The 13,467-nt window shown below is 35.1% G+C and overlaps 1 protein-coding gene across 2 annotated transcripts; it reads right to left on the reverse strand.

Annotated features, from left to right (window-relative positions):
- Positions 1-2,779: 2,779 nt before the first annotated feature.
- Positions 2,780-10,622, reverse strand: LOC136035113 (mpv17-like protein 2). Of its 2 annotated transcripts, none has more exons than XM_065716694.1 (2): positions 10,516-10,622; positions 2,780-3,434 (listed from the first exon to the last, which is right to left on the reverse strand). In XM_065716694.1, exon 2 carries the CDS (start codon positions 3,432-3,434, stop codon positions 2,877-2,879), a length of 558 nt encoding a protein of 185 aa, XP_065572766.1. In that variant the 5' UTR covers positions 10,516-10,622; the 3' UTR covers positions 2,780-2,876. The 2 variants fall into 2 exon arrangements, with proteins under 2 accessions (XP_065572766.1, XP_065572765.1); XM_065716693.1 differs by lacking the exon at positions 10,516-10,622 and adding an exon at positions 10,280-10,395.
- Between the last annotated feature and the right edge of the window lie 2,845 nt (positions 10,623-13,467).

A 13,467-nucleotide genomic window follows, 5' to 3' on the forward strand; every position in this document is an offset into this window, starting at 1 on the left:
CTTATTTCAAACATATAAGTTTCTTTAAGTTTAGTCTTACCCATAAAAGGTTTCGAACCTGAGAAAAATTGCCAGATTTTCCAATAAAGGGGGGAGCACCCCCTAAATTCATAGAATCCTAATGAAAATCACACCATCAGATTCAGCGTATCAAAGAACCCTGCTGTAGAGGTATCAAGCTCCTATTTACAAAAATGTGGAATATTTTGCCAGAAAGAAAAAATCACGTATGAGTGTTTTTTCCCCAAGGGTGATCGTATCGATCCAGCGAACCTAGGATATCGGGAAAGGGCTCATTTTAACTGAAATTAAAAGTTCCAGCGCCCTTTTTAAGTGAACAAAAAATCAGAAGGCAACTAGGTCCCCTCTCACCCTTTTTCTCAAAATTGTCCAACCAAAATTTTGAGATAGCCATTTTGTTCAGCATAGTTGAAAAGCCAGATATCTTTGCCTTAGGAGATATCATGACCCCCCTCGGCCCCGGGGAAAAGGTCTTATAGTTACAAAATTTGCCCACTGTTTATGTATTGTATTTGTAGGAAGTATGCACACATTTTACAGCTGGGAAGGGACAATTTTCTGCTTGTGGGATTTTGCAAGGGGATAATTTTCCATGGAGAGGAAAGTTTCCAAGGGGCAAACTTTTCAGAGGACTATGCTGTGAGAATTTGCCAGAATTCCTATGTGAAATTCTTCTTATGTCTGGCTTTCTCATTGCCGACTAAATTTTACCTGTGGATATGTTGAGGGTAATTATCCGAGGTAAATTTTCACCAAGATTGAATTTTCTGGAGAATAAATCTGTGGGGAGCAGGTTTTCCGTGGAGGTGTAGTCACACTTCCTGGCATTATTTAAAAACCGAACAGAAATTTAACAAAAAAAATATTTTCAACTGAAAGTAAAGAGCATCATTAAACTTAAAATAAACAGAAATCATTACGTATATGAGGGGGATTGCTTCTCTTCAACATCTCGCTCTTTGCGCTAAAGTTTGAATTCTGTCACGATTCTTTAAGAACGACTCCTGAAACACTGTATTCGTTTAATTAGAGCAATAAGAAGCTTTTTTCTTACAAGTACTAAAAAACTTTAACGTAAAGAGCGAGATATTGAAGAGAAGCAACCCCCCTCATATACGTAATAATTTCTGTTTATTTTAAGTTTTAGTGATGCTCTTTACTTTCAGTTGAAAAAACTTTTTTTTAATTTAATTTCTGAACATTTTTGAATTAATGCAGGTTACTTTCTCGCCCAGCTCCAGTTACTTTCTCAGTTCGGTTTATTTTTGTCAATTGTGCCTGATTCCTTCCTTTTCCGAACGATAACTTTTATTCTTAAACGGGGGAAAGACACTCGGGGGTTAAAAGGGAAGAGGCCCTTTCGAATGCATTCATATAGGCCCATCACTGTTGCTTGCAATGTTAGTAAGATATTTGAATATGTTTTACTCCCGTATATTACTGAAAGAGCTGCAAAAGGCTCAAACGAATTTGGGCTTCAACCTCGTATTGGGTGCCAACATCCGCATAAGGTTTAAGCTTTAATTCTCTATGATGCCAAGTCTAAAGGCTATGAATTACATATTTGCGCTTTGGATTTGTATAAAATTTTCGCTAGTATTTGCCATGCTCAAAATTGGCACTCTTTGTCAGAGTTTGGAGTGAACCCTTCTGTCATACATGTACTTGAATTTTGGTATAGTAATTAGTTTCTTCGTTTAAAAACTGGTACAGGGCACTACGGTGATATGCCAGTTCAATCTGGAGTACGACAGGGCGGAGTGCTATCACCTTATCTATTTAGTGCTTGCATTCGAAATGTGTTATCAGGAATCAAGCCTTCGTATTTTTATAATTTGTCTGTTGTGTCTTATGTTGCGTACACGGACCACTTGCTATTTTTAAGCCAAACCAAGTCTATTTTGGCATTATCTGTGCAACGTATTTTTATGATGTTTTGGGATGTTGGTCTGTTTTTGAATGTGGATAAATGCAAATATTTAGTTTACAATCCCAAATCACCAGCTTATAATTTGTCCCTTGGATTCTCAGTAATTCGCAATGCTGCGAGTTTACGGTGGTTAGGGATTAGTATTTGTTCTACACTCCCCTTTTTGCAACTTTAGGCTCCAGAGATATTGAAGATTGGACATACGAAAATTGTACCTTACCATGGAAAATATTCACGCTGAGCTTTAGCTAAAATGTATTCCGCATGTTGTGACCATCCTCTTTTGTTTTTATAAGGAATGTATTCGTTATTGAATAAGAATGATTTGCTTAAGATCTGTATTGCTTATTTTAGATATTGCAAACCTTAACTGTACCTTCCCACTTTATATCGTAATACACGTATTATTGACAAGTCTGGTGCTACCGACATTATCAAATCGTTTGAGTTGCTTAGAATGTTGAAAGTGAAAAGTAGGGGGGGGGGGCTACTTTTTCCCATCATACCCATCCCCCATCTTCCTTGAAAAACACCTCTTCAGCTCGCATATTGTATACCCTGGCTCAAGAACAATTAAAACCCTTCCTTTCTGGCTTTACATGAATTGTGTTCAGCTTTCCAAAATGTAATAGAAGAATGAAGGTTTGGCTTGGAAGACAAATGAAAGTTTTAGTGCCAATGTTGGATTCTAATTCAAATTTATGGGCATATACTTACAATTATAAAAATTAAAATATCATGGTTTAAGAGATTTACCATACCTGGGTTCTAATAAATAACTGATTTTCATTTTCATTTAATAATAATTAAAACTAGCCTTATAAAAGACATATTTCAAATAGTTTAATAAAAACAAATTGATCTATTTCAATGCCTTAAATTTTACCTTCAATAAAAAAGTAAAATTGGCTAACAAAAAATGTACCTAATCATCATGCAGTACATATGATGTGTATATATCATACCCTAACGAAATGGTATTATCATACAACACTCTGAAACGAGTCGGTAGTATCCAGAAATTAATAAGTTGGGCTGGAGGCCATACAATCCACTCAGCAGCATATAACCTCAGATATTTAGATTTTACGCTGTCCATTATTTCACTCCACTTATGACCATCCAAACTTCCAACTAAAACAAAGTAAGTAAATATCAGGAAAGGAGAAAATAAACACTGATCAAGCATAAGCTTTTTAAACACCACTTTTGCACCTCTTCCAATAAATTTGTTATCTAGATACAAATACCAATAGTGACAAATTACTCCAACAACAGCACCAGCTGTTGACATTTTTAGCGTCCTCTCCTTCTCCCATTTTGAAAGTTTTGTAGTTATGTGTTTCTCAATTTGTTGTTCTAAAATATCACCAGTTCCTGATAATCCTGCTGATATCCCAATGTTTGTTGCAAGCAAGTATTTGCTAAACAACAACTGACCAGTTCTCTTTATTTGATATATAAATGCTCTTGCAGGAAGCATCTGAAATAAAGAAATTTATTTACTACTATTACTATTTACTATATTACTACATTATTATTATATTACTATTTATTACTAACAATTCACCGCAGAACCAAGCTGTCTGATACCAATACAGCTGCTCACACTCCTGAAAGAAAATCCAGGGTAGAGAGAATTGCAGCTAACCCCTCTCCCCACTTAAAATTGGCTAAAGTAGGCATTTATGGAGGGTTTGTTCGAGTTCTAGAGAAGGGGGGATTCAAAACGACAAAACAAGGAAATAGCATGAAAATCTTACGGAACTGGTGGGAAAACAGAAAAACCTAAGGTTTTTAACCAGCTTCTTCAAAATTTTTAATTTTTTTTAAACAAATTTTTGGCTGTACAAAAATAACTGACTAATATTTTGAACAATACCTGTAATTCTGAGCTCGTTCATATTTCTGTTGGCATGATTTATCTTGTTCGATTCTCCCCAGTCGGAAAAAGATCACAATAGAAAAATAATTCACAGAGTTTTTTATGCAAAATTCTAAATTCTTTTTAAAGAAAGATGCTCCCCTGCAGAGGTACTCAAGTAAGAAAAAGGTAAAATAACGGACAGATTAAAACAAAATCAATATCACTATGGGAATAAGCGTAGAAATACTGATATTGCGGAAGGCAGGGGGGTGGGATTGTGCAAGATCATGCTATGATTGTTAAATCAATTATCTTATATAAAACACTTGCACACAAGGATTCCCCAATTATTGATCTTAAGCCAGCACACGAGGAGAAACTTATTCTGGGAAGAGGACATATTTTCAATACAGGAAAAAACAAACAACTTACAAGAAACTTGTACAATATTATGGAATGGGGAAGGGTCAAAAACCACCAGATGTATTTAAGGGAAAATTTTTCCCCCAATGACTGTCTTTCACAAGCATACCATCTCACCTACTTCTTGGGAGCTTTCTCCCCTTGTATCACTATTCATCAAGATGAAAAGATCTGCTAATTGTAGGCTACACTGAAATTTGTAAAATTTGAAAAAAGGGGGAACCCATCCCCAAAAGTGGCGCAAACTTAAGGAAAATTACAGCAATAACTCAAGATGTCCAATTAACCTATGCTAAAGGTTTCAAAGTCTTAAATTAAGAATACAAAAATTTGCATTTTCTCTAAGAAATTTTATGAAAAATGCATGGTTATTTGTTTGTTCTTTATCTTCATTGGAGATTGCGACGAAACAGTCGCTCTAGATTATTGGGAGGGGTTTCATTTGAATAAAGACTTTGAGTTCACAGAGGGCAACTAGGGTCTTGCAGCTAAAGATTAGCCCTTGGCATCACAATTTCAAGGTAGTTATTATAATTGGAAACGTCAAAACATATATGTGTATAAACATATTTGAAGATTGTGTGACTTATGCAGGCATGGGGGAGGACCTAAAGTTATGGAGGATATCTCATTTTCTAGAAGGTTTATAAATAAATATTTTGGTCAAGAATTTTTCAAGGTAACTGTAATCCTAACCTTTAAGTGATCAAAAAATTGGAGGGCAACCAGGGTCCCTCCCACACCCCAAATTGTCTGATCAAAATTCTAAGGTAGCAATTTTGTTCAGCAGAGTTGAGAGGTCAAATAAATATGTATTTGGAGATATCATGACTCCCCCCCACACACACATCACCTTGGGAAAGGTCTTTAAACTACAAGATTTGCCTATTATTTAGGTATAGTATTTGTTATTGGGAAGGGTGCATAAATTTTGGGTGAAGGGGGCAAATTTTCTGATGGTGGGATTATACATAGGGATAATTTTTCATAGGGAAGGAAGTTTCCAGGGGGGGAGGGGACTTTTTTCAGGGTAAATTTCACACTGGGGGAATTTGCCAGAATCCTTATAAAAAATTCTTCTTATGTCTTGCTTTCTCATTGCCTATTCAATTTTGCACACAGAGATGTTACAGGTAATTGTCCAGGGTAAATTTTCACCAGGATTGAATTGTCAAGAGAATAAATCCTTGGGAAGGAGGGAATTTTCACTGAAGAGTAGCCAGATTTCCTGGCACTATTAAAAAAAACAGAAATTAAATAAAAAAAAACAAGTTGTTTCAACTGAAAGTAAGGAGCAACATTAAAACTTAAAAGAAACAGAAATTATTCCATATATGAAAGGGGCTGTCCCCTCATCAACACCCCACTCTTTACACTAAAGATTGCCACTTTGTCCCAGCTCTACATTTTAAAGTATAAAAAACTTTAGTATAAAGAGCTGGGCACTGATGAGGGGATAGCCCCTTTCATATATAAAATAATTTCTGTTTATTTTAAGTTTTAATGTCGACCCTTACTTTCAGTTGAAAAAACTTGTTCTTTTTTAAATTTCTATAAGAATCCATAGTTTGGGTTGCTATTTGAATGTTACAGAAACTTTTCCAATATTCTTTAATCCTAAAACAAACAGTATTAATTTGATTTTTAACTCCTGAAGTAGACCTGAGAAACAAAACTTAACATCATTTCCAAAAGATTCTATCTATGCTCTTTGACAATCTGTGTACACTTACACTTTTTCTATTTATTTATATTGTAAGAGCAAACTTTGGAAAAACTTTAACTGTAAAAACTTTGCAGGAAGCTTATTTGATTAAATATTCAAACTTCTAGTTCTTCCTTTATAAGTCAAAGACAACCAGCCCACCCCATTTCCACAAAGGCATCCAATCAAAATTTTCAGACAGCCATTTTCTTCAAAATAGTCCAAAGGCCAAATAACTATGCTTCCAGGTGTGAGCCTCCCTAGCCCCCAAGGAAAAGGCTGGAGTTATGCAAGTTGCTTATTGTTACTTTGATACTTTATTCACTTTGATACTTGGATTTACTGAATTACAGTGCGACTTTGATTTGCAGGGGATGGGCTTTAAGTTAAGCACTTTTGTACTTTGATTACTTTTTGATTACTTGGATTTGATGCTTTGTTAGGTTGATATTGTTAATCATGAAATATCAGTTGATAATACAAACCCAACAGTTAGTGATAATAAACTGTAAGTAAGGAGCAACACAGCTCTTTAGTAAACAAAACTCTAAAACACTGCATTTTGATATCAATAGATATTTCAAAAGAATCAGTTTGTTATACTGATTCCAAATATATAAGATTCACTAACTTTAGGGTAACCCATCAAAAGCTACAAGCCTGAAAAAAATGCCTGATTTTTGGAATAGGCAGGAAACACTCCCTAAAAGTCAATCCCAAAAAGTCTTAACGAAAATCACACCATGAGATCCAGCATATCAGAGAAATCTGTAGTAGAAGATTCAAGCTCCCATCTACAAAAATGTGGAATTTTATTTTTACCAATAGAAAGATTTTGGATGCATGTTTCTTAGTTTGTTTTTTTTCATGCAGCAATTGCATCAAACCAACAGTCCTAGAATATTAGGAAAAGGCTCATTCAAAGGGAAGTTAAAATTTCTAGTGCACTTTTTAAGTGACAAAATAGATTGGAGGGCAACTAGCCCCCTCCCACCCTTTTCCCTAGAAGTAATCCAATAAAAATGTTGAGATAGGCATTTTGTTCAAAATAGTTGTAAAGTCTGGTAACTATGCCTTTGGGATAACACATCCCCCCCCCAACAGCCCATGGGGAAAAGTCTGTCAGTCATGGAATTTGCCCATTGTTTCTGTATAGAATTTGTTATTGTAAAGTATGCAGAATTTTTTTTTGGGGGGGGGGAGAGCAGGTTTGATTTTCTGCTGGAGGCATTTTTCAAAATCAAAATTTTCCATGGGGAAGGAAGTTTCTGGGAGGAGGGTCAATTTTCCAAAGAAAATTTTACACTAGGGGAATTTGCCAAAATTCCTAAACAAAATACTTTTTATTTGTCTTATTTTCTCTTTGCTGACTCAATTGTACATGTGAACTCTTGAAGAATTGTCTAATGATGCATTTTTACTGGATTGGAATTGTCTAGAATATCTTCCCACATAGGGGGAGGGAGGGGATTTTCCATGCATTAAATTGTCCATGGGAGAGTTTTCCATAGGATTAATTCTCCACAGGGGATTTTCCAAAGCATCAACTTTCGTCAATTAGGGAGCAAGGTATTTGAAGGACAACATTTCCATGGAGGAGGAGATTTCTGGAATTATTTTAGAAACAATCAGATACTAAGCATTTTTCAAATTTCACTTGGAATTGCTTGCAAAGAATTTTGTAGGTTTTTTCCCAGCTAGAATGGAATTGCCTGAGGGCAATTTTCCTGGCAGGGGATATTCTTGTGAGAAAAACTTTTCAAGAAGCTGTTTTCCATGGTGGGAGAGCCAGATTTCCCAGCATTATGCAAAAACAATCAGAAATTAAATAAAAAACAAGTTTTTTTCAACTGAAAGTAAGGAGCAGCACCAAAACCTAAAACAAAGAGAAATTCTTATGGAGATGAGGGGTTGCCCCCTCCTCAATACCTTATGCTAAAGTTTGACTTTGTGTCCTAATCTTTTAAGAACGATTCCTGAAACACAAGGGCCATTTAATAAGAATAATAAGCTTTTTTAGTTTTAAACAAAACTTTAGTATAAAGAGCAAGGTATTAAGGAGAGGGCAACCTTTTATTTAATCAAGCTTAAAACAAAATAAAATAACTACTAACAAGAGTTTGGCTACTGGCCTCTTCCCTAACTGTAAGAATATAAAGCCTACTGTGTCATTGGTGATATACTGAAAATTATATGCATCTTGAAAAGAATTAATAAATTAATTATTAATATATTAATTACTGAAAGATCATCAGCTCAGGATTTTGTTTCATTACAATTTCAAATTTTTTCTAGAGTTCTAATAAGTACAAAAGAAAATACTTGTATTATTATCTGTTTTCAGTAAAGTGCCAATGATGCAATAGGCTGTATACTTTTACAATTAAAGAAGGGGGCAGTAGCCAAGTTCTTGTTTCTAGTGATTTTTGTTGGTTTCATGCTTGATTTGCCCATTCCAATTAAGTTTTACTTGTTTTAAGACTTATTAAGGGTGAGGTTTGTATTAACATAATATTCAGGTAGCTAAGAGACAAACTTTCATCTATTGTCAGAATTGGGTAAATATTTTGTAGCTCATATAATTGACTTATCAATAAAGTGGACATAACACTTGATGCCTTCTTTACAAATATAATAATCAATTCTATTGTAAATTCAAATTGAAGCACTTTTTGAGCTCTTGAAAATGACCAAAATATGGGGTATAAAAAGGCTTAAAACATTGGTCTCAAACTTACTGTTTCATTATAAACCCATTTTTTTAATGTTATATATTCCACAAGCACTCATTTTCTATGATTATGTTGGATAAATAAATTTTATTTTGCCATTTATGCTATTTTCTTCTTCCTTGACACTGAATTTTCAATTACTATAAAGTATGTGTTTTTTGGCCATTTTTGACAAAATAGTGCTGCATTTTCTCAGTGCCAAGATTATTTATAGTTAGGTTAGATTAGGTCAAAAAGTGCTTAAATTTGAATTTGTAATAGAAGCAATTATTATATTTGTAAAGAACATAAAAAAAGGCATTGAGTGGTATGTTCACTTTATTTGTAAGTCAATAATATGAACTACAGAAAATTTACCCAAAATTGCATCCTGAATACAAATTCAGCATTCATTGGTGTTGGAAATGAACTTTATCCCCCCGCTAATCTCTACATATACCATTCAGGGTATATATTTGCACCTTAGGGAGGTGTGGGTAAAGTTCATTTCTGATGCAAATGAATGTTAAATTTGGATTCAGGGTGCAATTTTGACTACAGAGGTAAGTTTGGGCTTCACCACAAGCCCCCCCTCCAATGTACAAACATATATCCTGAATTGGCATTAATAGGGGAGGCAGTAAAGTTCATTTCAAATATAAATGAACAGTCTTGAAAAGAATTAGTAAATTTAAACTGAATATTTGACATGATATTAATTAGGCAACTGAAAGATCATCAGCTCATGATTTTATTTCACTACAATAACTTTTTTCTAAAGTTCTAAGAAGTAATAAAAGAAAATAAAAGAAATTAGTAAAAGTAATAAAAGAAAATATTTGCATTATAATCTTTTGCAGTAAAGTACCAATGATGCAATAGGCTGTATACTTTTACAGTTAAGGAAGGGGGCAGTAACCAAATTCTTGTGTGTAGTGATTTTTGTTGGTTTTATGTTTTTTTGGCATATTCATATTAAATTTTACTTATTTTAAGACTTATTCAGAGCAAGACTTATATTAACAGACCATCCAGGTAGCTGAGAGATATATTTACCTCTATTGTCAGAATTCTATCCTGAATCAAAATTCAATATTCATTGGTGTTGGAAATGAACTTTACCCCCCCCCCCCCCTAGATACCATTCAGGGTATATATTAGCACCCTAAGGAGGTGGGGGTAAAGTTCATTTCTGATTCAAATGAATTTTAAATTTGGATTCAGGACACAATTCTGACTACAGAGGTATGCTTGGACTTTACCACCCCTCTCCCCAATGTGCAAATATATATCCTGAATTGGCAAAAATAGGGGCAATGGTAAAGTTCATCTCTACTGTAAATGCAAGTTAAGTTTGGATGCAAGATGCAATTCCACTATAGAGGCAAGTTTATTTCTTAGCCGCCAGAATAGTCTATTAATACAAACCTTATCTCTTATTTATTTGCTTATATTAGCCTAGTACATGTAGTATATAGGCTTACTATGATTGTCTATTCAATTTTTGTTTTTTATTGAATAGGCTAGCTAGTAGGCCTAAGCTTTTTGTTTGTTTAAAGCTTGATTTAAGAATTCAATTTAAGTTATATGTGTCTTAAGATTTATTTATACAATAGGCCTACCTGTTGCATATTTGTTTGCTACAAGCAACATAGCTTAAAACGTGTTTCATTTTACTAACTTTGCCCCTTTTCAAGACGGCAAAAGTAGCTAAACTAGAATTTTACCAAAATTTGGCCCAGAAAGGAATTTATATTAGCCTAGAGAGAGTATATTTGGCTAGGCTTAGTAGCCTAGTCTACCTACAGGTTATTAATTTTAATTGATTGTACTACAAAATATAGTCTAGGCCAATTACCGTGCTTTAACTAAAATAAAAGTAAGAATTAGGTTGTTTTTGATTTAACACATTATTTGAGCATGCAAAGAAAATTGAAATTTTCGAAATATCTGACAGAGTTGTTAAGTCAACTCGGTTTCAGACTTTACCATTTTCCCTTAAGACAAACAAAAAGTCTACCGGGCTTTAAATTGGTACCTAAGAAAACTGGAAAAAACGGGAAGCTTCGCATGATTTTCCCCGAACCACACATTTTAATTCTTATTGAAGGCATTCCATTCATTTTTATGGCACTTGGTATTAACCAAGTGACATATAGCAATCGCAAATTCTGTCGTTCTGTCTGTCTGTCGGTCTGTCGGTCCCGGTTTTGCTACTTTAGGCACTTCAAGGTAAGCTAGGACGATGAAATTTGGCAGGCGTACCAGGGACCTGACCAGATTAAATTAGAAATAGTCGTTTTCCCGATTTGACCATCTGGGGGTGAGTGGGGGCCCTTTAATTCGGAAAAAATAGAAAAATTGAAGTATTTTTAACTTACGAATGTTGATCAGATCTTGATGAAATTTAATGTTTGGAAAGATATCGTGTCTCAGATCTGTTATTTTAAATCCCATTCGGATCTTGTAACATTGAGGGGGGAGTTGGGAGGGGGAAACCTAAAATCTTAGGTTTCTAAACTTGGTGGTGAAAATAAGCACAAGTCCTAGATACATGATTGACATAACCGGAACGAATCCGCCTCTCTTTGGGGTAGTTGGGGGGGGGGGGGTTATTCTAAAAAATTAGAAAAAATGAGGTATTTTTAACTTACGAACGGGTGATCGGATCTCAATGAAATTTGATATTTAGAAGAATATCGTGTCTGAAAGCTCTTTTTTTAAATCCGGACTGGATCTGGTGACATTAGGGGGAGTTTAAAGTGGGGGAACCTAAAATCATGGAAAACGCTTAGATTGGAGGGATGGGGATGAAACTTGGTGGGAAAAATAAGCAGAAGTCTTAGATACGTGATTTACATAATTGGAACGGATCCGCTCTATTTGGGGGGGGGGGTTATTCTGAAAAATTAGAAAAAATGATGTATTTTTAACTTACGAAGGAGTGATCGGATCTTCATGCAACTGCATATTTAAAAGGACCTCGTAACTCAGATCTCTTGTTTTAAATCTCAACCGGAACCAGCGTAATTGGGGGGGGGGGGGTAGTTGGGGCGACCGGAAATCTTAGAAAATACTTAAAGCGGTGAGATCAGGATGAAACTGGATGGGAAGAATAAAAACCTGTCGAAGATACATGACTGACATAACCGGACCAGATCTGCTCTCATTGGTGGAGTTGGGGGGGGGGTAATTTGGAAAAATGAGGTATTTGTAATTTACGAAAGGGTGACCAGATCTTAATGAAATTTGATATTTAGAAGGATCTTGTGCTTTAAAGTTCTAACTTTGAATTCTGACCAGATCCTGTGACATTGGGGGGGGGGGTGGAAGGTGAAACTGGAATTCTTTAAAAAAGTGAAAATTGGGGTATTTTTATCTCACGAATAGGTGATCGGATCTTAATGAAATTTGATATTTAGGAGGAATCCAAGTCTCAGAGCTCTCATTTCAAATCCCGACCAGATCTTTGACATTGGGGGAGTTGGAGGGGGAAATCTTGGAAAACACTTGGAGTGGAGGAATCAGGATGAAACTTGATGGATAGAATAAGCAAATGTCCTTTATACGTGATTGACGGAACCGTACTGGATTCGCTCTCTTTGGGGGATTTAGGGACAGGGGTTCAGTGATTTGGCAAGTCAGGTGCTTCTGGACGTGCTAGGACGATGAAAATCGGTAGGCGTGTAAGGGACATGCACAAATTGACTTGATAAAGTCGTTTTCCCAGATTCGACCATCTGGGGGGCTAAAGGGAGAGGAAAAATTAGAAAAAATTAGGTACTTATAACTTACGAGTGGGTTATCGGATCTTAATGAATTTTGATATTTAGAAGGACTTCGTGACTCAGAGCTCTTATTTTAAATCCTTACCGGCATTAAGCCTCTTATTTTCCTTTTAAATCAATCTATTGATTCATAGAATTTCGTTAGAGCTCATAACATATGATCTCTTGGCTCTTAGCTCTCCTCGCCCCGTCACAAGTGCCATATGAGGTCTTAGCTCTTGTTGAGTAATGATTGGCTTTTTATTTAGGGACAGGTCAAATAAATCCCTAATGGACGGCCCAGACGGCGTTCGTAAAGTCGTTCGCAAAGTGTGTTTCCGTAAAGTTATCAGCCTTTAGTAAATTACCGCTCATATTAGCCTTGTATTTTGCGCGCGTTTTGAACAGCAAACTATTCAAATTTCTGAAGCATTTTTTGTTTCGGAGAAAAAGTCTTGAAGAAATAAGGAGCTTTGGATGTGAGTATAGTATAATGAAGCATAAGAGGTTGTTGCATATTCTGTTTTTACGATCAAGCATATCAAGATTCCCTGGTTTTTTCTATTTTCTTGTAAAGTTGACAGTGTTTTCAATGCAGATCCTGTCTTTGTGTTGTCCTTGAAAAGACTGGTATATGACACAGGGCTGCCAAATTTTTGTTTAAGGAGTGTGTCATATTTTTTCCAAAAATGTGCTTTTTGTGTCATCTTAGATTCCATAATGTATCAAAAAATATGTCATATTTTTTTGCTACAAGTGGTATCATATTTAATTGTCAAATCTGTATTTAGAGTTTTGAATATATAATCTTTTCCAAATCAGATCAAAAAGGAGTAAAATTAATCTCATCCTATAATCTTAGGATCGTGACCTTTTTATGACGTCATGACAGAAATAGAAACATTCGATTAAATTAATGTTACACACTATGAATTTGTGTTTGGGCGGCCAGTGAGGCAAGTTTACATTTATAAAAGTTTTAGAGACAATCAATTCCGACAATAAACTAAAAATAGACTTTACGTATGATTTCGTAATCTTAA

This window comes from Artemia franciscana, chromosome 13 (genome assembly GCF_032884065.1).
Source record: "Artemia franciscana chromosome 13, ASM3288406v1, whole genome shotgun sequence".
In the NCBI taxonomy this organism is placed as follows: domain Eukaryota; kingdom Metazoa; phylum Arthropoda; class Branchiopoda; order Anostraca; family Artemiidae; genus Artemia; species Artemia franciscana.